General features: G+C 35.0%; 5 protein-coding genes across 12 annotated transcripts in view; 4 read left to right on the top strand and 1 right to left on the bottom strand.

Moving 5' to 3' along the window:
• Positions 1 to 1,761, top strand: part of LOC123316810 (stress-activated protein kinase JNK) — a 48,799-nt gene extending 47,038 nt beyond the window's left edge. For 4 of the 5 annotated variants that reach the window (XM_044903046.1, XM_044903045.1, XM_044903049.1 and 1 more), the window contains one exon: positions 120 to 1,297. The gene's annotated coding sequence lies outside the window, so the exon portion shown is untranslated. Of the gene's footprint in view, positions 1 to 119; positions 1,298 to 1,506 lie in introns of those variants that run through there. The other variant, XR_006538098.1, reaches the window with a different exon arrangement.
• A 390-nt stretch (positions 1,762 to 2,151) lies between these two features.
• Positions 2,152 to 3,253, top strand: LOC123317510 (transmembrane protein 203-like). 2 transcript variants are annotated; one of them, XM_044904080.1, is made up of 3 exons: positions 2,152 to 2,346; positions 2,396 to 2,561; positions 2,652 to 2,920. In XM_044904080.1, the coding sequence occupies exons 1-3, from the start codon at positions 2,212 to 2,214 to the stop codon at positions 2,765 to 2,767; spliced, it is 417 nt and encodes a 138-aa protein (XP_044760015.1). In that variant the 5' UTR covers positions 2,152 to 2,211; the 3' UTR covers positions 2,768 to 2,920. The 2 variants fall into 2 exon arrangements, with proteins under 2 accessions (XP_044760015.1, XP_044760016.1); XM_044904081.1 differs by lacking the exon at positions 2,152 to 2,346 and having other exon boundaries at positions 2,419 to 2,561; positions 2,652 to 3,253.
• Positions 3,254 to 3,761: 508 nt separating this feature from the next.
• Positions 3,762 to 4,339, top strand: LOC123317511 (COX assembly mitochondrial protein homolog). The gene is made up of 2 exons (XM_044904082.1): positions 3,762 to 3,921; positions 3,983 to 4,339. The coding sequence occupies exons 1-2, from the start codon at positions 3,861 to 3,863 to the stop codon at positions 4,291 to 4,293; spliced, it is 372 nt and encodes a 123-aa protein (XP_044760017.1). The 5' UTR covers positions 3,762 to 3,860; the 3' UTR covers positions 4,294 to 4,339.
• Positions 4,340 to 5,034: 695 nt separating this feature from the next.
• LOC123317210 (V-type proton ATPase subunit H) lies at positions 5,035 to 11,404 on the top strand. Of its 2 annotated transcripts, XM_044903620.1 has the most exons (9): positions 5,035 to 5,251; positions 6,142 to 6,223; positions 6,282 to 6,471; positions 6,609 to 6,827; positions 7,859 to 7,987; positions 9,399 to 9,758; positions 10,149 to 10,283; positions 10,336 to 10,535; positions 10,833 to 11,404. In XM_044903620.1, the coding sequence occupies exons 1-9, from the start codon at positions 5,170 to 5,172 to the stop codon at positions 11,023 to 11,025; spliced, it is 1,590 nt and encodes a 529-aa protein (XP_044759555.1). In that variant the 5' UTR covers positions 5,035 to 5,169; the 3' UTR covers positions 11,026 to 11,404. The 2 variants fall into 2 exon arrangements, with proteins under 2 accessions (XP_044759555.1, XP_044759556.1); XM_044903621.1 differs by lacking the exon at positions 7,859 to 7,987 and having other exon boundaries at positions 5,037 to 5,251.
• A 2,115-nt stretch (positions 11,405 to 13,519) lies between these two features.
• Positions 13,520 to 23,843, bottom strand: part of LOC123317090 (protein pinocchio) — a 46,947-nt gene continuing 36,623 nt past the window's right edge. For both annotated transcript variants that reach the window (XM_044903456.1, XM_044903457.1), the window contains 3 exons: positions 22,720 to 22,777; positions 16,229 to 16,478; positions 13,520 to 14,199 (listed from right to left, as the gene is read on the bottom strand). In XM_044903456.1, the coding sequence (XP_044759391.1) occupies positions 14,044 to 14,199; positions 16,229 to 16,478; positions 22,720 to 22,777 (464 nt within the window). In that variant the 3' untranslated portion in view covers positions 13,520 to 14,043. The remainder of the gene's footprint in view (positions 14,200 to 16,228; positions 16,479 to 22,719; positions 22,778 to 23,843) is intronic.

A 23,843-nucleotide genomic window follows, 5' to 3' on the forward strand; every position in this document is an offset into this window, starting at 1 on the left:
AAGATAAGTCAATAAGTCCGATCGTTTTTTTCGTGATTGTTAGAATAATCTTGACCGAAAAATCACCGCTTTAGTTTTTCAGAATATCCTCCTTGTATTTATTCAACGTTTTTTTGCAGATTGGATAATCATTGGCACAAGTAGCATTTCCAACTAGTCAAAACATAATTATAATAACCCTCCAAAATAATTGAGGATATTTTAATCACAGTATGAGAATCGTTTGTATTTTTCCCAATTCTCATTTTAGAAAACTGATGCAACCTAATCAGTATGTGTGATATAGGCGGTACCTAAATACTAGTTTGTATTTTGATTGTACCTAACCTAACATTATGGAAATTCTGATGAAATCTGAAAATTTTCGCATTTTCCTTGCTAGTAACTATCGCGTTTAATGTTGGTAATTAAATGGATACTCATGCTGAAGCAATAAAAACTTATTATAGCTACCTTAGTTTTTAAAGACGTCGAATATTTTTTTTAAATAATGAATAAAGTTTCATTATGACTAATCAAAAATGTTATACAACGGAAAGTCATGTTTTCCTCCTACGCAATCAAGCAATCAAAATAATAACTATTCCACGTAAATTTTATTATGTCTCATGATCATCATGGATATGAAACTGGAATATCTCTATAGATTTCCAAATTTTTATCTCATAAAAAGTGTGTTTCATAATAATTTAGAGTTCTATAGCTCAATCGGTAAAGAAATATCAGAGAAGCTGAGATGTTCTAGCATAGAAAAATGGAAATTTTTGGAGACAATCATATTTTTATACCGAAATTATTTCAACAAAAAATACAAATTAGTAATTATAAGCATAATGTAATATTACATGTAAGTTTTGAACTGTTTTTATATTTATTTGACAACGCAATATTTTTGAGTATATTGTTCACTCACTTTTTTTTTATTGTTGATTTGGATAATTTTATTTGAAATATATTTTCTAATGGTTAGAAAAATTACACCTTAGTACTTAGCGATATAGTATGAAATTGTAAGTAGTGGTAAAAAGTTTGGAATTAACTACATTTTTGCAACTATAGTGTCGACTCGTACTGTACTGAATATTAAATGATCTAATGAATAAGTTTATGTACTGTAAAAAATAAAAAAAAATCATCCGATCCAAATTAGATTCTTCAGTGAATATTGTGAGAAGTAGAAGCTATTGGTTGTTTGAGTTTTGGTATGGTGAAGAAATTCCAATTTTCTCTTTTTCCTACTTGTCAGACTGAAAATCTTCAGGGTGAGAACTGGTAGAGATGGTTGCTAGGAATTTGGTGAGTTTGGCTTTGCATGTTATCTCAAATTGAAATTGCTCATGTTTCAATAGTTCAGTAAAATTTTTAATAGAAATTTTATTCTTATCAATATACATCTTATCGATTTAATTTTCGATATGTTTCAAATGAACGAAATGATTTTGGGAATAATTCAATCTTAACAGTGCAATTTTTCATTCCTCCGAAGGAATCTTTTCTTCTTTTCAGTTTAGATCGAGATGAATGAATGTTTTAAGATCGCATGTAGCATTCTCAATGATATTTTGAATTTTTTCAGGAACAAATATTATTGATAGACTAGTTAAGATATACAACTCAGTTGTAAATTTGTAGACTTTTAGATAAGGATTCGTCAAGCTCTGGGTATCTTACACTTTACAAATATCATATTAGTTATTAATAACAGTGTACCTATGTATTACTTGTATTGTTCCGCTTTGTAAATAAAGTCAAACTCAATTATTCTGAAAGTTTCTTTCAAAGTAACTATTAATAATAAAATAGTCTTCCATACTATTCTAGATCAAGAAACTCTTCCCTGTTTCCTGAAGTATTATGACGTTCATTAATCACTTGTGTGATTTATGAGCCATGATTCACTGGTTTATCAAATTTCATGATTAGGAACTAGAAATAACCGGAATATTGGGTAAGTACTAATCGTAACTCAAGACCTTACGAGTGATAAGTTTCGATTGGTCTACTGTCAGCGGATATCGCTCACCATAATGTTCTTGGCACTGAACTCAAAAAAGAACTTATTTGAATTCAATGATTCTAGGCCAAAAACTGATATCGAAGAGTTGATACTCTTTGATCTAACCTCTTGTAAATTATTAGTTTTCTGTGGTTGATATAAATAGGTTAAGTTTTCGATCATTTTGACGTCTGCAAAAAAATAGAAATATTTTAATGGCCACCAAATGTAGTGGGGATTTTTCTAAAAGAAAAAATTACAATTCTACTCATATTCGAAGAAAAAAACCAGCTCGTAAGCTTTCAAAGGCCGAAAATGTAATCTACGTCAACTCCAAATCACATGTGAAAGTAAGTAAACAACAAATAGTTGTTTCCACTACCTATCTTTTCCTTTCAGGCTTTTTTTTCGAAGTGTGAAAAATTGATCAGTAAAGATTTCGAAGAAATCGTTCTTTATTGCATGGGAGCATCAATATCAAAGGGGATATGTTTGGCTCTAGAACTTTGTGAGAAGTATCCAGTATATCAAATAAATGCCAACACATTCACTTCAGAGGTTACAGGTAAGAACTATTTCAAAATATGTTGCACGTGAACTCCAGCTTTATTGAAAAATGTTATTAATAAATTTGTTAATTTCAAATATATTTCAGATGATTTAGAACCGACAGTGGATGATGCTGACTATGAAGTTAATAAAAGAAGTAAATCAGCCCTCAGAATAAAGATATCAAAAACAAACTTACTTAAAACGAAAGAGGCAACTTGAAAAAATGTTCTTCACAACAAAAGAAGTAGTACGCTGGCTTGGACTTACAGTGTTCGAGATCTGGGTGAACTTGATTGCATTTTTACTGTTTACAATTCTTTTAGCTCTTAAATATAATCCTGACGTGGAGCTGTACAGTCACAATTGGTGGTTAATTTTCTCTCCACTTTTTGTTGGAGATGCTGTGAATACATATTTTTGTATAATTTTATTTATCAGAATGCTCCTTGAACTATCCGTCAGATATTCCATGCTGAGGTTGACTTGGTCAGCTACTTTCCTATTGACAACATTTTTATTCAAATATTTACTCTGTAAGAAGCTCCTAGGGCAACTCAGTTTAGATTATTCTGAAGTATTTGCTCCTCTTTATATTTTATTGCAATTGATTGCTGTTAGAGCTTGTCAACAGGAAGGATGATTTGAGGCCCGTTCATTGTCAGTGAATGTAATGTTTATTTCATTAAAATGTTACTAAATCATTTATATGAGATTAATAATTGGTTTTACTATGGGATATTTCTTTTTACAAATCCATCTTAACCTGTTTTGAACAGTGTTAAGAAATATAAAACCCTGATACATCCTCAAAAATTGTTCCTCATCATAATACAGCCTTCGGGTTTATATGAAACCCTAGCTTATGACCTAAGCTGTTGCAAGTTTCGATTATCCTCATTTCACAACGGCCATTCTTGTCCAAGTAGCTTGTATCTACAGGAAAGGCATGGCAGTCTTTTGAATTGCTTATTTTTCCTTCAACAGGTTTTTCAGGAAAAAGGTTGGAATGATGTTTGAAATGCGAAATTAAGAAGATATTTCATACTCGTACAATATTTCATTCTCTTCCGGTGCAGAATTTGCCATTCAACATGACTTCTGACATCAAATTTAATTCTAAGAGAAAAAAATTACTGCTTTTTCAGGATCGAAAAAAAAATTTCAAAAATGTCTGCTGTCATCTCCACAATTTCAAAGCATGCGCCTTGCCAACCTTCTTTATAGGTTGAGGTTATGTAAACGAAATGAAAATATATCAATCTTAAGTCAAATCATAAATCAAAGAAGCAAACTAGTCTTGTAAAATAGTAAAATGCCTGAAGAAGAGAAATCTGCAGCTGTTTATAAAGTAGGTGGTGGACCCTTAGGACTCGGTAAGTAACATTCTATAATATTACCATACGAAAGTCAGTCAATAGAGTAAACTTATTTCAGGTGATCCGAATGATAGATTTCTCAGAAAAGTGGAAGTTGAAGTTTTGATTCCCCAAAAAATGCGAGATAAAGCAAAGGCAGAAAAATGCAGTGAAGAGGTGAAAAAATTTACCGAATGCTGTGCTAGTTCGAGCTTTGCAATGGTATACAAATGCCGTACTGAGAACAGTTTACTGAAGGCTTGTTTGACCCGTTGGTATGAAGATGATGAATTTAAAAATATTTGTAGAGAAGAGTATTTAAAAGAAAGGAGTGAATTTAGGAGGACTGGAATTAGGAAAGATCCCCGAAGGGTAGGTGTTTCCATGTAGGTTTATTTATATAATTTACAAATTAAGATTATAAATTGATTCGTTTTAAACGTGTATTATTTCTCATCCTCGAAGGAAAACTATATTTTAATACCTAGAATTTTTAAAATATATCTGATCAGTAATCTGAGGTCGAGCCTGAAGGTTGGAATGATACCTATGAGTATTCAACCCTTAATATATTCAATGTTAATGCTTAGTATAAAAGCATTGAATATTAATCCCTTGAATACTGAAAGATACGAGTGATAGAAGATGCAAAGTCGCTATCTTGGTATGAATTTCTATCTCTCGGTGCGAATAGGCCTCTATCTTAATCGTGCTCCATTGGATAAGGGGTCATGGAGTTAATGCTAGATGTGGAATGCCCTAGTGTTCTTTAATTCTTCATCATTAGTCTGGAGGGATCTCCATTGCATAATGCAGATCAGTGCATTAGGATTGCGCCTAGGTAGTCAAACCCTACTGCCCTCGTAGATCCGCCCCTGACTGTTCTTTGAGGTCTGGATCAATCACAGATTACAGATTTTCTGTAATCTGGGATCAATAACTCCAAAGATACAAGGTTATAGTGTCTATAATCTTTGAGTACAAGGAGATATATCTCCTTGATAGAGTAGATATCTTTGAATAACTCTTAAGTTCAAAAAGATCAAGATCAAAAATGCCTGAGTCAGAGAGTTTTCTGTCATTTATAAATTATAAGTCTATGGGTTGTCGTGTTTTATTTGTTTAGGTACCTGTCAAAGTGTCAAATGTAATCGGTCAACTCCGGAGTTCGTCGATATATAAAATCACAAGACTTGTATCAGCTGGGTTGCTTAAAAAATTGAATTTTTTGAGTGGTGAAATTGGACTCAGATTATTTCAGAAAACATGGCTTCGAACAGTTCTAACGTGCAACACAGGGAACCTAAATTCCATGAAATCATTACATCTTTCGATGATGGAAAAATAGGTGAGTTTTGATTGGAAAATTCCATTGTTCTTTTGAATTTTCTTTTGGCGAACTCATTGATACTGTCTATTTTCCCGAAATTGCTACCAACTTTGTTGCTCTATTAGTAGGAATATGGTAGAACTTTATCTCAACAAAAACAAATTAAAGGCGTGTTCCAATTCACGTGATGAGGGTCAAAAATGGGCACATCACACAAGTGACAATCAAAAGTTATGATATTCAATTTTCTTCATTTACATCCTGAAGATCTGGGTATCATTAGAAAAGACCTTCAACTCGAAAATAACTTCAAGTAAAATCATTCCTCATCCACAACTCTTTCATCTGAGGTGAAGTGACATGGGAAAATATTTTAAAGACTACTAGTGTAAAGTATGTCATATTTCTCCGAGTATAAATAATTCGGTTGTATAAATCATAAAAAATCCAAAGTGAACTGTTACTTTGTTTGATTCAAAGTGATATTCAAGCCCCCAAGAATATCTAGGTAATTCATGCAATTAATTATCTCTGAATGGTTTGCTGCTATGTTTTTGAGCAGAAAACTCAAAAATTACTAGGTATAGAAGAGTAATGAAATATATTCTAATTAAACATTATTTATCCCCCTTAGAAGAGAATCTGTTTATTACTATCAGTTCAGGATATTCCTATTTCCTTTTAAATGTTCTGATTAAAATTTTCATGTCATATAGGTTTTTTTACTTGTGTTAAATTATCAAACTATGTTTTCTGCAGGTTAATATGTAGTCTATAATCCTGACATATTCAATTATAATCAATCAATGTTGACAACAAAAAATTTTAAGTGTTTAATTTTAAATATTTTTCTTGTTACAATTAAGTACTCAAGCTTTCCAAATTTACTGACAGAATGAGCTTTTCAGATATGCTGGCGGCTACAAGTGTGTTGCAACAAAAGGCATCCGATATCAGGAGCCAAAAAGTGAATTGGCAGTCATATTTCCAGTGAGTATTTCTCTTGATAATTGCCCTCACTTGCATTCAAATCGATAAATTTTATCAGGTCTCAGATGATATCCCAAGAAGATTTCCAATTTATCACTCAATTTGATGTGCCAGATAGAGAGAAACGCGAGGAACTTCTGCAGAGAGATCGGCTTCAATGTGCACAGACCTTCCTCAATTTATTGGGCCATGTTTCAAAGGATCAAACTTTGCAGTATATTCTAGTTCTAGCTGACGATATGCTTCAGGTAAACTCTTAAAAATTGGATTCATTTCAGTGTACTTATTCATGAATAAGGAAAATCTTCCAACATCGGTGTACAAACAAATATTCAATAGTGAAGGTTGGTTTCAGAAAAATTAAATATACACATTTTTCACATAGGAAGAACATAGCAGGGTTGAAATTTTTCATGAATATGCACACAAGAAGAAGGAATCGGTTTGGGGCCCTTTCTTGAATCTGCTGAATCGTCAAGATGGCTTCATCACAAACATGACTTCCAGGATCATTGCTAAAATAGCGTGTTGGTCCCATACTCCTATGGAAAGGTCAGATCTTCACTTTTATCTGACTTGGCTGAAGGACCAACTGAAGATGCAAGTGAGTAGCTGATTATTACAAATTGAAGGGCGGTAGTTTAAATTAGTTCACTCTGCTTTTGTTTACTGTTTGTGCTTTTTGCTTGATACATAGCTCTGTCTGCTTGATATTGTCAACTTTCTGAAAGGTATCCGTTGATTTTTTGAGGTAAGTGATGATTAACTTTTTTAATGCTATGTATAGCATTAAAAGAAGAGAAATGAGCAAAATAAAGATTCTACCTGGTGAAGTGTGCAGGCTTGAAAAAGGTTCCTTCTGTTACTAACACCTTTAAAATTTGGTTGGGCATCCTCTAGTTCTTGCTGATGCTCTTACAGTATTCGGATTTGCGTCAAATGTCTGCGATGGGTCAGGTAAGCGGAGTAACTGCTGAGACATTGCAGACCAAACATGTTTAGTACAATTTTGGCGTGGAGCCAAAATATGGACCGCGAACTCAGAATATGGAACTTAATTCGAAGTCCGCGAATGATTTACAATTTTTTATTTAAGATTTAACCGCTGCTCTCAGACCAAACTATTTAATAGATGGCGTTAGTGAATAGAATCAGTAGTATAGTCAAAACAAACTTACTGAAAAATTTAAGAAAGTCGCAAATATTTTCATTTTTGAAGATAACCTTCGAGCTTTTATTTGCAAACTTCAATTGTGATTATATGTAAAAATTTCCAAAGAGATGTAATCAATTAAATATTCGTCAAGACCGAACGGCTGCATCGAGCTCCATGAAATTTTCAGATTTATCACTAGAAGAGTTGCTCTTTCAGAATATGTATTACATTTCCATCTACGGTTATTGTTATTGACAGATAATCTACTCGAAACGTGACTATCGAAAAATTTCCGTATATTTTATGTGTACTAACCTAAATGTTAGCCTTGCAATAAAATCTAAATTAATTCTTGTACTGTCAAATAGGGTAACAACAAAATCTTTGCTGATATTGTCGAACGCAGCTTCTCTAACACGAAGGCTTGATCGAAGTTGATAAGGATGTATTTTTTTTTTAAAGAATTGTGTCAATTTTAGTACGATAACTTAGTGGCATCCTTAGCTAGAGTCGATGCTCTGCGTGGAGCATCAGGAGAGCAGCCGTTGGAATTGTTTAAGGAAGCTTCATTCAGCATCGATGAACCTCAAAAACATGATGAAATGACGGTATTATGCCATATTGTGTTTGTAGGATTAGATATTTGTCCAGTTATGTGGTAGACGTAGAATTACTACAGTATGTGTAGGTTTGGTATAACTTCTTGGAAAATCCAACAGTAAGGAAGAAAGGTGTGATCGAAAATTATGATTACTTTGTGAAAGATTGACTTGAATTCACATCTCACATTTGCAGCATTGAATATAATCTGTGAAAAAATTGAGAAAATTCGAACATTTTCATCAGCGGCTTATATGTTCCATTTGAGGCGTTGCTTTTTGAATTATCATATACAAGGTGCGTCAACTGTGCTTGATCAGTCAACTATTTGAAATTTTGGCAGAATCGAATCAACTTAGCGAATTAGCTAAAGAAACAAAGATGTATCATGACAATTGAGGTATTTCAAGATTATAATTTCATGTAGATTCAGAATATGGTATAAAAATTGTGTACTCATTTGGAGAAGCAGGGTGTTTCACTATTTTAGAACCCCCTATAAGCCAAAAATAATTTCAGCTCATGCACTAATCAGAGTAGATTCCTCCAAAGTATGAATCATTCTCCTATTTCCTATTTCAAAAGTGATCGCCGATCGAGCATTATTGACTCATTCTGTATCATTAGTACACAACAAGACAAAACTAATCTGACGTTCAAATTAAACACTGTCGCAAGAAGTAAGTTGTGATGCATGATTATGCATGGAATTTAATTTTTTCATTTGTATGGAATTTTCTGCATGGTATCATTGCATTTAATTTTTGTATATAGTTTTGTTTTTGGTTATGGGGAAAGGTCCTACATGTAGTTCGTTTATAAGTGTAGATATTATGAATGCTGCAGAGTTAAACGATAATTTTACATCCTGACTGTCAGGCTTTGGAGTGAAATTGTGAAAAACGCTCTTAGTTATAGATTTCTCATTCAAGAGGAAACAACTTGCCTGCATTCTTCATCCTCTTAATTTCAACACTCCACTGACTATATAATTTAGCTTCCATCGGTAGCAAAATATCAGCCGAAATAGCAAAGTATATAAAATAGTCAAAAATTTTCATTTAAGTTAGCTATGTTTAGGTCGATGAAATAAAAACGCAGTTTTGTTGTGTTAACTATGGGTTCATACCTCTCTTCCGTACAACTGGCACATGCTGCTGTTACCTCGATCAATAAACAGATATGATGTTCTACTTTTCATTTCAGATTTAATGGCATCGATAAATTGCAGATTTTGCTTTAAATTGGCAGATCAATTCACTTTTTCCATTTCTGTCTGGAGTAAAACAGCTTTTCAGCCTGTTTTTCTAATTTCATATTCAGTGTTACTCACACTGCTGACGGTTTTATGGCATCGAAATCACCCGTAGATACTACTTTTTGTTCAGAACAATCAACTGATAAATTTTTTCTGTACAGAATAACGAGTACATCCAATCTGTCGGTCGATGTCTCCAGATGATGCTCAGAATCGACGAATACCGTTTCGCCTTCGTGTCAGTGGACGGCATTTCCACCTTGCTGAGCGTCCTATCTGGCCGCGTCAATTTCCAGATTCAGTACCAGCTGATTTTCTGCCTGTGGGTGCTAACTTTCAATCCGTTATTGGCCGAGAAAATGAACAAGTTCAACGTTATCCTCATACTGGCAGATATATTGAGCGATTCCGTTAAAGAGAAAGTGACCAGGATCATTTTGGCCGTTTTCAGGAACCTGATCGAGAAACCTGAGGATCCTCAAGTGTCCAAAGAGCATTGTATTGCCATGGTACAGTCCAAGGTTAGTAGGTGATTATTTTTCATCCTGTAGAAACATTTAATCGTTACAATTCGTAATTTTCAATATATCGATGTGAAATTTTGGTGCATATCTGAAACGATCCATCGGTTTTCCAGTTTTTTCAATTTCGGTTCCCTTTTCAGAAATATTTTGCTCGTCGGATATGAAGATTTTTCGAACGAATTTCATTTCAGGTTATGAAAGAGCAAATGTGCTTTTCGTAAAAAAAAATCGCGATTCAGCCACACCCTATATAAAATCGATATAAAAAGGAGATTTTTGGTGATGCTTCTGTCCTTTGTGAATCCTCTGCGTCGATGCCACTGTATTAAATCAACTTTCAATTTCGTTTTTCCCAATATTTCGTTAAATTCATTCATTTTCTTTCAGGTTCTCAAGCAACTTGCTATTCTCGAGCAACGTAAGTTCGAAGACGAAGATGTTACAGCAGATGTTGAATTTCTAACAGAAAGGCTACAAAGCTCTGTGCAAGATTTGAGTTCCTTCGATGAGTATGCAACTGAAGTGAGTAAAAGCATAAATTGCATTTCATATTTTTAATGATTTATTCTTACAGATAAAGTCTGGACGTCTGGAATGGTCTCCCGTCCATAAGAGCAAATTCTGGAGGGAGAATGCTCAACGTTTGAACGAAAAGAATTACGAATTACTGCGCATTCTGATTCACCTCTTGGAAACTAGCAAGGATCCTCTTGTATTGAGTGTTGCTAGTTTCGATATTGGTGAATACGTCAGACACTATCCTCGCGGAAAAACGTGAGTATATTCTGAACTTTATTTTTTTTTTTGAGTAGTACATATATCCATTTCTACTATTCTGTCATTTGCAAAAACTCAATTGATAACTTGTTGGATAATTTGGACAGTTGCCATTATCTGTTTAGTTTGTTTATAACAACGTTTTGACATCCAGGGTTCGTAAAATTTCCAATTCTGCGTAATTTCTTGAATTTCTTTCCGAATTGCTAGTAAGTCCTCACTTTCGCTAGTTTTCTTGCCAGTCTACGCAGCACCTTTTCAAACCTTTTGAGATAGTTGGATGATGATTTTCAGGGTGATCGAACAACTTGGAGGAAAGCAACTAGTAATGCAACTTCTGGCCCATGAAGATCCAAATGTAAGATACGAGGCACTTCTGGCCGTTCAGAAGTTGATGGTGCATAATTGGGAATATCTTGGAAAACAACTGGAGAAAGAACAGAGCAGTGAAAAGCCAACAAGTAAAGTCGTAACTGGGAAAGCATAATTTTATAGAATTAATCATCTTCACTAAGATATGTATTCTAGGATCATAATTATGTCGAGGTATTGTTTGTATCCAGAACTGAATGGATGTTTTTTGGATTTTAACAAAAGCAAGATGTGAAAATAATGCCTAGTAGTATTTTTAAGAATCATTAAAAGCAGAGTTTCTTTAACATAAATCCCTTAATTCTTCAAATGTTTTTCTTTGGTTTCCTATGTAAATAACTTGTATTATTTTGAACATTCCATTTGATGTCCATTTTGGAATGTTTTTCCTTCCTTACAGTAGTATTATTTCTTTGTAAATAGTTTGGATCTTGTTGAAATTTGTAGTCGTCTATGTAATTGTTGACAGGTAATAAAAAATATATATATACATATTTTGAATTTTTCTGAAAGGTTATGTTCTTATTCCGTAAAAAAATTCAATGCATCACCCGGTTAGTTCAGTCAAGTTACTGTTCGGCTGACCCTCGTATAATTTAGGCCAATTTTTTGGCGTGCCTCCGTATACATTTGGTGAAAAATTTAATTATTCGGCTGACCCTCGTATAATTTAGGCAATTTTTTTGGCGTGCCCTCGTATACATTTGTTGAAAAATTTACTTTTCGGCTGACCCCCGTATGATTTAGGTCCAATTTTTTGGCGTGCCCCCGTATACATTCGGTGAAAAATTTTACTATTCGGCTGACCCTCGTATAATTTTCTACCATTTTTTTTTGGCGTGCCTCCGTATATTTGGTGAAAAAAATTTCGGACAACCTCGTACATTTCTGGTTCATAGACTAAAAAACGCTTAGACTGTGATGCTATAAAAAATTCAGTCTGTGGAACGCTTAGACTGTGATGCTATAAAACCTCACAGTCTAAGGAACGTTTAGACTGTGATGCTATAAAAACCTCACAGTCTAAGAAACGCTTAGAATGTGATGCTATAAAAATCTCACAGTCTAAGAAACGCTTAGACTGTGATGCTATAAAAACCTCACAGTCTAAGAAACGCTTAGACTGTGATGCTATAAACCTCACATTCTAAGGAGTTTGTAGCCTCACATACTAAGCGGTTCTTAGACTGTGAGCTTTTAATAGCATCACAGACTAAGCGTTCCTTAGACTGTGAGGTTTTATAGCATCACAGTCTAAGCGTTTCTTAGACTGTGAGGTTTTTATAGCATCACAGTCTAAGCGTTCCTTAGACTGTGAGATTTTTATAGCATCACATTCTAAGCGTTTCTTAGACTGTGAGGTTTTATAGCATCACAGTCTAAGCGTTCCTTAGACTGTGAGGTTTCTAAAGCATCACAGTCTGAGCGTTCCTTAGACTGTGAGGTTTCTGAAGCATCACAGTCTAAGCGTTCCTTAGACTATGAGATTTTATAGCATCACAGTCTAAGCGTTTCTTAGTCTATGAACCAGAAATGTACGAGGTTGTCGGAAATTTTTTTCACCAAATATATATTTGGCGGGGGCGCGCCAAAAAAAAATCGTGGTAAATTATACGAGGGTCGGCCGAATAGTAAAATTTTTCACCAAATGTATATGGGGGCACGCCAAAAAATTGGGCCTAAATTATACGAGGGTCGACCGAAAAGTATAATTTTTCAACAACTGTATACGGGGGCACGCAAAAAAAATTAGCCTAAATTATACGAGGGTCAGCCGAATAGTGAAATTTTTCACCAAATGTATACGGGGGCACGCCAAAAATGGGCCTAAAATATACGAGGGTCGGCCGAATGGTAAAATTTTTCTTATACTCTGAGGGTGTATAGCATCACATTCTAAGCGTTTTTTAGACTATAAATCAAAAATGTACAAGGTTGTACAAAAAATTTACCAAATTTATACGGAGGCAGGCTGAACAAAAAGAACTGAAATATACGAGGGTCGGCCGATTAGTAACTTCGCCTAACTGTCCGGTTGACACGTATTAAGAAATAATGGCGGCATCTTATTATTGTTCTTTTGAAAACGTCATTCTGAAAAGGACCACCAATTGCAATGGGAAATTGAGTATTATCAAAAGTTGTGGCGCTACCTACTAGTAATTTACTGAACTAACTACTGTGGCAACTTGTAAACCAAAAAGCAATCTGTGCAACCGGCATAGTAGTTCAATTAGTAAAACCAAGATGGCGCACATATCGATATTTGTTGGCGCCACCTACTATAAGTTAGCCGAACTAACTAGTGTAGCTACACAAACGAAAGAGTATTCTGCGCGACCGACATTGAGTTTCGATTAATAGAACCGAGATAGCGCACATCTTATTCTAAAATTGAATTGGATCTATGCTAGCTAGAGTATCTTTAGAATTTATATACTAAAAATGGAATACAATATTTCAAATCGTCTTGAATTTATTATTCTTTACCCACCTGTGAGATTGAAACCAGGGAGTGGAAAAAGCCCAGAGAAATGAGAGGAATGCGAGAAGATGAAAGGAAAAATGGCGGATAGGATGCAGGAAACGGCCGGTTATAAAAGACACGCTTATATATATACCTATATTGAATTTTTGACAATTTTAATTTATCATCATGAAGGCTGTGAACATAAAAACATAAAAAAATTCATTTAAATTGGAATTCAATTATATGAATCATATACAATTTCACTAATATTTTATTAAGATACATTTTACAGATAACAATATTGCCTGCATAGTTTGATATTTGAAGTATATCCCGCGAAATGCATACAATTTATTCGAAATTCAATCAATTTGAAGTTAACCAACAAAAATAAACACCCAATTTGGAGATTCCTGAATTTTGGTTGGGGTAAGAAGATGATATGAATTTATCCAAAATTGTGAATATCATATGTATCAATCAAGTATTACCTATTTGATGGCATAATTAACTAGGAAAAATAATAACAGTCTCGACAAATGGAGACAGAAAAATTTTGTGAAGTATATAAATAAATATTGCAACCCTGTAATGGATTTTACACTAACCTAACAGATGAAGGATGTTATAAACTAAATATGATGTTTAAATGGTAGAATGACGTCATGAATTGGCACTGAGTTTGGCTAGCCGTTTGGTGATTTCTTGTTCGGTGATGGTGGAGGTGGTGGTTCCATCTCTTTCAGAGGTTTTGGTGTTGCTCTGCGACTTGGAATGAGCACATTCCCCCTGCCACCTAGCCTTACCGCTACTGTGGCTCTGCAAAAAATGGATAATTTCAAATAATTTCTTTTTGAGTCAATAAAAATACTTTAATTTCACAAAAATCATCACACCAAACTAGTGAGTCGTACTAAGACCAGGCCCTGGTTTATACAAAAAGTGTACAAGTGCATATAAAATATAATTCATGGTGTGTCCAGTACCTTGGCCAGTAAAAAATTGCGAATGCGGGAATTTGTTCTATTTCTAGTAATTGATGGATGTTAACCAAAAAACCCAATGACTTAAAGAATGTGAACGATTCGAAAGTGACAATAATGCCTTGCATCAACTCTGAAATTTCAAAAGACAAATCAAGTTCTGACTGATGAATGGAGCATTCGTTGGCTTCGAGACGAGAGACCTTCGCCTTTACGTCCACCATAGATCAAGGTCCGGCTCAAAATAGACAGTGAAAACCAGTAAGCGTTGATCCCAGCTTTGAAGGGTCCCCGATTTTTATCGTTTTAACTTATTTCGCCTGTCATTCGACTAATGAACCCAGACAAGGCGATAAATCTATTAAAGCCGGCACAGATAGTTTAGTAACATACTTTGGGGCGACGATCAAAGTCGAAACAAGCTTATTCATTGAAGATATTTTAGGTTTTCACTCGGGGTTTATTCAGAGATCACGAGGATTATGCATACGAACATTTGGCACATAAAATGAGAACGAAAATAGTAGATGCGAAAGTAACTATCAGTTCCTTTATTATGAACAACTCTCGACTGCCCTGACCTAGGCTAATATGATGTGAAATTTCGTTCCACACTCATCGGCGTTTTAGGATTTGTTTTGTTGTATCCATTGCTAATTAGCTTAATGCAAACAGTTACGCGCATATTATAATAGCTGTAATATGCGAGTGGAGCACTGTCTCCATCCACCATTGTGAAACATTGCTGTGGATATGTTGTGAGCCTCTGCCTGTGATTCTGGCAACAAAACTTGATAGGCCAGTGATTAATGGACCATAATGATCAAGGAAACGGATAGATTATGGTCCCTTTATGCATCGACGGTGAATAAAAGATATATTTTTATGTTTCCTGGTAACCGAATGGTCAAAATAGTCAAGAAATTAATGAAAGAGGGGGAACCCGAAAAACGTGGGACGGAATGTTTGAAAAGTTTAATGGCGGAAGCTACCACAAGCAGAAACTTACAAAAAAAGAATAATTGTTAGACATCGATCATTCGAGAAAGGAAGTACTGCAAGAAATATGCCTCAATACCCATGAAGGTGATTGAATAACCTTACGAGAAAGTGAAATTGCGTTTATCAAACTTGTTAGAACGTCCGAGAACAATTCCTGAATGGAAGTTCCAATGAAATTTACCGAAGGTGTTCTTAGAAGCGACATATCTTCACTTAGTCCATAACTCTTACAACCACACCTTGACAGTCAAGTCCTGAAGAACTACCTCATTTCTAATGTTTCACTGAGCATTAAGCGGGGATAAATATTTCTTTCGACTGAAATATGCACTTCCTAGATTCGATTGAATAATGCCCTGCTGAATTTCGATTTAAACATTCATAATGTTCATATGGAATGTTTATCCACTTATCTAACTCATTATTTTGCCAGTTTTACTGTTTCAGGTGAAAATGTAATTTTAGCATTTGTAGCACAAAATCGGCTCAAACAAACAATTGAAAAAGTTATTTTCAGTAAAGAGTATGGCCTCTTCGAACATTAATCACAGTCTGACATCGACCTTGCCTAGTTCCGATGGGATTGTTAAAGTCCTTGATCAATTTCTCTCCAGAGTGGAGGTGGTTGATGAGAATTCAAAGCCCTTTGTAGCTGATCACAAGCTTGTTCGATGGGATTGAGGTCTGGCGACCGAGGGGGGAAAGGGACAATTCTAGCCTTCAGAAAATCGTCTGTACTCCTAGTTTAAGTGCCATTGAAGAATTCGGCAATAGGATGAGGATAATTTCAGCCCCCATTAGACCTGACCAAGGTAGATATTCCTCAATTCGCGTTAGGTACTCAAAATTCTTCCTCAACTTACCAACGAGAGGTCTCTTTTCCACGTGGCCCCGCACTTTCCCTCACATTCCAAACACGGCCTGTCCAGGGCGTATCCACCGCACTCCGAGCAATCCAGAGACACGTGGCTGTCGTTCCAGGACACTCCACAGGTGAAGCAGGTGGTCATTTCCATACGGAGCTGCTCGATGGTGACGAGATGCTCCTGACTCGGCCAGTGGACGCCCAAAGAGGCCAGGTCGTCGAGGCTATGAGAGATAGTCATCAGGGAACTGAAAAGAATTCGCTGAATAAATCGAATGTGAAAAACTTAGTGTCACTAAGGTACTTTGGTTAACCACTATACAACTAGCAATGGTCATTATTACCATTTGTTGCAAAATTACATGGTTTGTTGAGTAGTTTATTTTTGACTTCATAGGGTGGTCTGGAAGAGGAGACTACTTTGTTTTTTAAAACAAGAATACCCAAATTTTTATATCATTTATGAATATACATGAAATACATAATTTATTCCGAAAATTTTCATAGTTATGATGGTTTCAAGTACATATCTTGAAATCTGTTCGAGATAAATGTATGATTTGTTTAATTAAATCCCCTAACAGTTTTCAAGTGTTCTTCAATTCTCACTCTACAAGTGGTCCTAAAGACACTGCGATTTCTCAAAAATGACCTCCGTAAAAATCAATCAATAAGTCCATTTTTTTCGAATGGCATAACCTGAACTTTTTTGTCTGTTGAATACCAAAGTAGGTAGTCTTCAATTTTTTTTATCTTTGAATACCCTAATGGGCGATTTATGGAAACATTTTGAACTTGAAATGAATTTTAAAACTATTCATTTTATACCCAAAATGTTTCCATAAATCACCCATTAGGTTATCCGAAGATAAAAAAGTTCGGGGCATGCCATTCGAAATAATTAAGTAACTGATATTTTTTAAAGGTCATTTTCGAAAAATTGCAGTGTAAAGTGACCCGAAAAACTGCAGTCCAGGATCGGGCTCAGTTAAATGGAAAATTTCAGATGGAATCATGGTAGAAGGTGCTGAGGAAGAACACGGTTAAGATAACGCTTATCATCAGCGATTGAAAATCAATCGGCTGATTGTCAACCTAACGAGTTCCGACATCGTAAAATCCCCGAGTAAACTTGTAGGTCTCGTTAAAATTACACAACCATATTTCGAAAACTTCCACGAAACACGATGAAAAACTTAATCATACTTATGTATAATAAATATTTTATAATAATTCCGAAATGTGCGACAGTTTTTTTAGGCGGGATGAAAAACTGTCCATGATTTACCATAAAAAAGCAGAATCACTTGAATGCTAATGTCTCTTTTCCAGTTGAAAATGGGAATTTTGTTGCATCATCCGAATATTTAAATATAATTGGTTGCAAAGTCCGTGCGTTCGACATTTTTCCGAGACGAGTACGATAATGGCCTAAAATTCTTCAAACAAGGAAATGGTTAACACGAATAATGCATAATGACATGAACATTATGAATTCACAAATCGCAAACTCCTCACCAAGGCCAACGTCTTGCTCGAAGTTTCGTTATATTCAAGGGAAACATCGAATGCGCCGAATACAACAAAAAAAAAAATCAGTAAATCAATCACGTGACGTCAGGAACTTCTACGTGCTCGTTAAGAACCCGGATTTACGGAACCTTATTCTGACACACCCTGTATATACGGGGTGACTCTTTGATTCATACAAATATTTTAAGAGTAGATTCTTGAGGTCAAAAGAAATAATTTTTTCATATACAATTTTTTCCCCTGGAAAAACAAAATTACCTTCAATTCTAAAGCTAAATTGGGACATTTTACATCTGTGGATCTTTTAAACAGAGTTGTATTCAGCCAATTTTTCAAATTTCACAAATCCTTTTTAATTTTTGAACATCAAATTACTCGAAAACGGCGCATTATACGAGAAAATATGAAGGATACTTTTATTTTACAAAACGTTCAAATATTCATTAGATAGCGTCCAACTTAGTTTCAAGAGTTGGGTTCTTTGAATTTCTGGTATTTTTATGGTACGTAATGGTCATAATGAGAAAACTGTAAGACGTGGGTGATATCTTGTTTTCGAAAAAGATTAATCAAATAAATCAAAAACTATATTCCAAAACATCATTCGATAAAATCGCTAATAAGATAGAACTAAAATTTTTTAATGGTTTTTCAACAACCTGTATCTTTTAAACCGAGCCGATTCGGAAAAAATGGTAAGAGAAAAAAGTGTTTCTTTCGATCTCAAGAATCTACTGTTAAAATACTTGAATATCTTGAGCAGCTTGCTTTGCACAACAAAGCTTTGAACACAAACACAGAATTTTCAATGGATTTTGAATCTACGTCCTTCAAAATCCATTGTGTTTGTGTTCAAAGCTTTGTTATGGCCATGCAGCAAGGATTAATAGAACCGACAGTATTCAGAAGCCTATTGATTTTGGTACAAATCGGAAAAACGGTTTTTGAGTTATTCGAATTTTTCGAAGCGTGGGCACGCTTCAGTACGCAATTTTGAATCTGTAGTTGAGACATTTCTTACGTCATTTGCTCGTCTGAAGCCTGTTAAAATTGGTGAGATCGATCCAGCAGTTTTCGAGCTTTTTCAAATTTACAGTCAAAGACTGGGGATAGTTACATTGGCGAAATTTCTAGAAGCTTCGTAAGCATAACACCAAACACTCGATATTTCTAGACTAAGACAACTAAATGATGGAAATGATTAAAGCAGACTGTGATTCATGGCTTTACGTAACGTATGGTCATTAATGAACATAACCTAACTAAAGGAAAAAAAAGACATCCTTCTTCGATGCTTAAAAACAATTCGAGATTTATTGATCCAGAAAACTTCACTGAATGTAGAAAGAAATCATAACAGATAGGTACATAAATAAATCGGCCTCTAGATCTGGACAACGTATCGCAGTACAAACCTTGATTGTTGCAAAATATTATACCCACACGTAATAAAGTATTCAAATCCAGTACGAGTGAACTGTTCCGCTTAGGAACGATCAAATCTCAAGTTGAACCATAAATTCACTAAGGTTCCGCGTCTCCAAAAGGCGTCTACACTTAACAGATATTCTTAGTATTGCTGATATCGATGATTTGAAGGCGTGTATGGGTACAGGCCTCTTTCCTCAAACTACACGTGAAAAGGCCATATCAAAACGGTATAAAAAGTTTCAGTTCTGACTAGGGCATTAATGTCGCGGAAATAAAACTGCTCTAGGGAACGGTTCAGTTCCACAATTCATCTGTGGCTCGTTGCAATTTCCGATTCGTTACTGGCACCCACCTAGGGGACTTACATAACGATCAACATGTGTGTCAAAACCGAGAAGGTCGTTCACAACGAATTCTATTCTGGTCTTATTTATTTATTGTTCGATTATGATGTATTGATATTATGTTATACAATACCATGAAACCTTATCGACCGATCGATGCGTGGGGTAGACGAGCGAGAATAATGGCAAAATTAGTTATGGAAAGTCCAATTACATGTAAGATTTACCAGACGTGGAAGTGATAAAATCCTGTGGCTGCAATCCGACACGCTTTCAACAAACCGAACTTGTCACCGTATATTGTAACGCCTGCAAAATTGCGATAATGGTTTTCGAAGCTTTCCAGCATGTTTTCCAAAATTTCTCCCTTCGGGTAGGGTTAAAAAGAAGGGCTTGAGTCTGCCACGTCCTGAACCTATTGAGGAAGGCAGCATTCAAGGGATGACCGATGAAAAATCGGAGGAATCCCATAAATCTCGTTGCAACTTGTTAGAGTCATTATAGGTTTTCCTATAAAAGTTACTCCTCTTCACGTCGCAAATATATTCATTTTTAAAGATAACCTTTGAGCTTTTATTTGCAAACGTTGTCATTATATCCCAAAATTTCCAAAAAGATGGAATGAATTAAATAATCGTCAAGACCGAACGGCTGCATCGAGCTAGATAAAATTTTCAGATTTATTACTAGAAGAGTTGCTGTTTCAGAATATCCATCACATTTCCATCTACGGTTACTTTTATTGAGAGATAAACGACTCGAAAGCTGACCTTCGAAAAATCCCGAAAAAGATGGGTTCAGTTAAAAATTCGTCAAGACCGAACGGTTGCATCTAGATGGATGAAATTCTTAGATTTATTACTAGAAGAGGTGCTATTTCGGAACATGCATCACAATTCCGTCTACGTTTATTTTGACTGATAGATAATTGACTCGAAAGGTGAGTATCCCTAGTGACAAGAAGAAAAGAGGTCCCTGGCAAAGAAAAGGTTGGGAACATGGGAACCCCTACTGTAGACAGAGAACTCACCAAGTGTCGACCACATTCACGTTGAGCAGATGGAGTTATTTCCTTAGTGACGTTCTGTCTATATTTTGTCTTCTTCAGGCTACATTGAAAAATTTCTCTAATGTCAGTGTCAATCTGCCAAATCATCAAATAATTTTCAAATATTCCGTCACCGACTATTCACAAAATGTGAACAGTGGGAGTATCAAAGAACACTTTTTCTATTTGAAAAGTTCATTATCATATTACGTACCAATGAAAAATGTACCAGACGGATATTTAATGGAAAATTTTAAATAGCTTACTTTATCATGGAATAGAGGACATGGCAACGTTAAATGCACTTACCCATTGTACTGAGTACACGTTGCATTTTTTTCAATTTATAGAACGGAACGGACGGGTATGACGTAAATTGACGTCTGCTATATAAATTATTTCGCTTTATGGTTCATTTGATGTAAAACGGGAATGGCTTGATCATATTTCAATAACACCGATGCTCGTTCGCTCAGAGCTCTACATACAACATAAAACAGGCGACAGTAAAATATTGCACTAAATCAAAGACTGCAAAATGACGATTATGAGCTGTGCGTTTCTCATTTTCAACAATTTGACGTCAACTTTTTAGTGACATATTTTAATTCGTACGTAAATCATACGTAAAAAAGTACCTGATAAATCGTCCCTGAGCACAATAACTCTTTTGTTTGTGATTGAAGAGAAAAATGGCTCAAAGTACTGCAGAGTAGATTAGAGAAGAGTAAACTAGGGTTAAATGGAATACGTAGAATGAATTAGAGTATATTAAAGGACAGTAGAGCAGACTCGAATAGAGAAGTAGAGTGTAATGAAGTTGAGTTGGGTGAAGTATACTAAAGTGAAGTAGAGTAGTAAAAAATGTAAAAATTAAAGTGTAGTAGAGGGGAGTAGAGAAGATTAGAGTGGAGTATGGCAGATAAGAGTAATGAATAGAATGGACTGGAGTACAGTAAAGGACAGTAGAGCAACTTAGAGTAGGGAAGTGGAGTGTGGAGTGTAATAAAGTAAAGTTAAGTATTCTAGAGTGGAGTAAAGTAGTAAAAATTGAAGTGGAGTAGAGGAGAGTAGAGAAAATTAGAGTGGAGTATAGAAGATAAGAGTAGTGAATAGAATGGATTGAGATACAGTAAAGGACAGTAGAACAGATTAGAGTAGAGAAGTGGAGCGAAATAAAGTAAAGTTGAGTGAAGTATACTAGAGTGGAGTAGAGTAGTAAAAATTGAAGTGAAGTAGAGGAGAGTAGAGAAAATTAGAGTGGAGTATAGAAGATAAGAGTAGTGAATAGAATGGATTGAGATACAGTAAAGGACAGTAGAACAGATTAGAGTAGAGAAGTGGAGCGAAATAAAGTAAAGTTGAGTGAAGTATACTAGAGTGGAGTAGAGTAGTAAAAATTGAAGTGAAGTAGAGGAGAGTAGAGAAAATTAGAGTGGAGTATAGAAGATAAGAGTAGTGAATAGAATGGATTGAGATACAGTAAAGGACAGTAGAACAGATTAGAGTAGAGAAGTGGAGTGAAATAAAGTAAAGTTGAGTGAAGTATACTAAAGTGAAGTAGAGTAGTGAAAATAAAAGAGTAGTAGAGGAGAGAAGAGAAGATTAGAGTGGAGTATAGAAGATTATAGTAGTGGATAGAATGGATTGGAGTACAGTAAAGGACAGTAATGTTGAGGGAAGTACACTAGAGTGGTGAAGTAGAATAGTGAAATTAAAGTGGATTAGAGGAGATTAGAGAAGATTAGATTAGAGTGGAGTATAGAAGGGTAGAGTGGAGAAGTGAAGTGAAGTAAAATGAAGTGAAACAAAGTAGAGTATAGTAGAATAGAGTGAATAATAGAATAGCAGAGAGGAGTAGAGAAGAGCAGAGTTGATTAAAATGAAGTGGAGGAGGAAGTTAAGATATGAAGTGAAATGAAGTAAAGTACAATAGATAGAAAAGATCATAGTGGAGTAGAGAAGAATGGAGTGGAGTGAAGTGAAGAGTAGAATGGAGTAGATTAGTATAGAGTAGAATAGAGAAAGTAGAATGGAGTAGAGTAGACTGGAGTGTAGTGTAGAAACTGTCTATAAAAAATCAATTCTTATATTTTGTAGTACAAAATGTAAAATCGGACATTGAAGACTCACCTATGGCTGGAATGGATTTCAGCAGGGTGAACGCTTGCAAGGGACATACTTGTATGCACTGAAAAAAAGAAATGAATTCAGTAAATCCAATCAGAACTACGTGTATTGCTTATTTAGAGAAAACTAGATATTTTTTATTACTGGTTTCACTTGAGTTTCAACTAGATATATTAGAAATCTCAAAATGAATCTCAACGCGCACCTGATTTATGAATCAGCATACTCTAAATTCAGAGTACGAATGATAATAAGCTGACGAATCTGTCCCATGAAAGTTTTTCTAAACACAGTCGACTGTAACAATCACTTTACTCATTTTGCTACAACGTCTGGCAAGAATCAGTCAGACTCCTGGTGATAACACTATTGGCGATTGGGTCAAATTCAACGAACAATAAAATCAGTCGGGTATCACGCCATTCAATTCTTTCCTACTAGATTCGACAAAAAAATTCCACACGAGCTAATTTGGCCAGAGGAGATAATGGCAGTATCAAATACTCATGAACAAACACGACTATTCTCACATCTTCAACCTGCAATTATCGCTCGAACACGAATGATTTCAATTCACACCACTTACACCATTAAAATGGAATTCGAAAAGCCGATTTGAGAGAGATCCAACCATAAAGAAGCTTCTAGAATGAAAAAAATTAAGCCAGTGGAAAAACTGTATCAATGAACAACGGGTTTATCTTCAAAAGTTGAGGATAGTGATTTTAGTCTTATCTTGATATTGTTTTCGATTTCATAAATTTATGACGATTTTATAATCTTTTATGATTCATCTTTAAGTCAGTTCTTATTAGGTTTTATCCACTGTAGAAGCATGAATTGATCAAAATATATCCGTTTTCTTCATAAATCACTTGTCATTTATTGCCTCTATTATTCACCGATCTATTAAACTATGAAGTCAGAATCACAAAGAGTGATTTCAATATCATAGATATATTGAAATTACTACAGATATCATTGAAATTAAGGGGAGATATTTCAAAACTGATTCTTTCACCATAGTGGATAAAGTACAGTATTCTACTTGGATAGTAAGGCTATTATTCAATATATTGATGAGACTTATCAGAGTGAGACAAGGTGAAAACCATATATGTATCAGA

The sequence above is a fragment of the Coccinella septempunctata genome, chromosome 7 (assembly GCF_907165205.1).
Source record: "Coccinella septempunctata chromosome 7, icCocSept1.1, whole genome shotgun sequence".
NCBI classification, from domain to species: Eukaryota; Metazoa; Arthropoda; class Insecta; order Coleoptera; family Coccinellidae; genus Coccinella; species Coccinella septempunctata.

Coding starts and splice junctions, on each gene's coding strand:
- LOC123317510 (XM_044904080.1), top strand. CDS start 2,212: ATGGCCACCAAATGTAGTGGGGATTTTTCTAAAAGAAAAAATTACAAT. Junction 2,347..2,395: donor ACTCCAAATCACATGTGAAA/GTAAGTAAACAA, acceptor TTTTCCTTTCAG/GCTTTTTTTTCGAAGTGTGA. Junction 2,562..2,651: donor ATTCACTTCAGAGGTTACAG/GTAAGAACTATT, acceptor AATATATTTCAG/ATGATTTAGAACCGACAGTG.
- LOC123317511 (XM_044904082.1), top strand. CDS start 3,861: ATGCCTGAAGAAGAGAAATCTGCAGCTGTTTATAAAGTAGGTGGTGGA. Junction 3,922..3,982: donor TGGTGGACCCTTAGGACTCG/GTAAGTAACATT, acceptor AACTTATTTCAG/GTGATCCGAATGATAGATTT.
- LOC123317210 (XM_044903620.1), top strand. CDS start 5,170: ATGGCTTCGAACAGTTCTAACGTGCAACACAGGGAACCTAAATTCCAT. Junction 6,828..7,858: donor AGGACCAACTGAAGATGCAA/GTGAGTAGCTGA, acceptor TGTCAATTTTAG/TACGATAACTTAGTGGCATC. Junction 10,536..10,832: donor CACTATCCTCGCGGAAAAAC/GTGAGTATATTC, acceptor GATGATTTTCAG/GGTGATCGAACAACTTGGAG.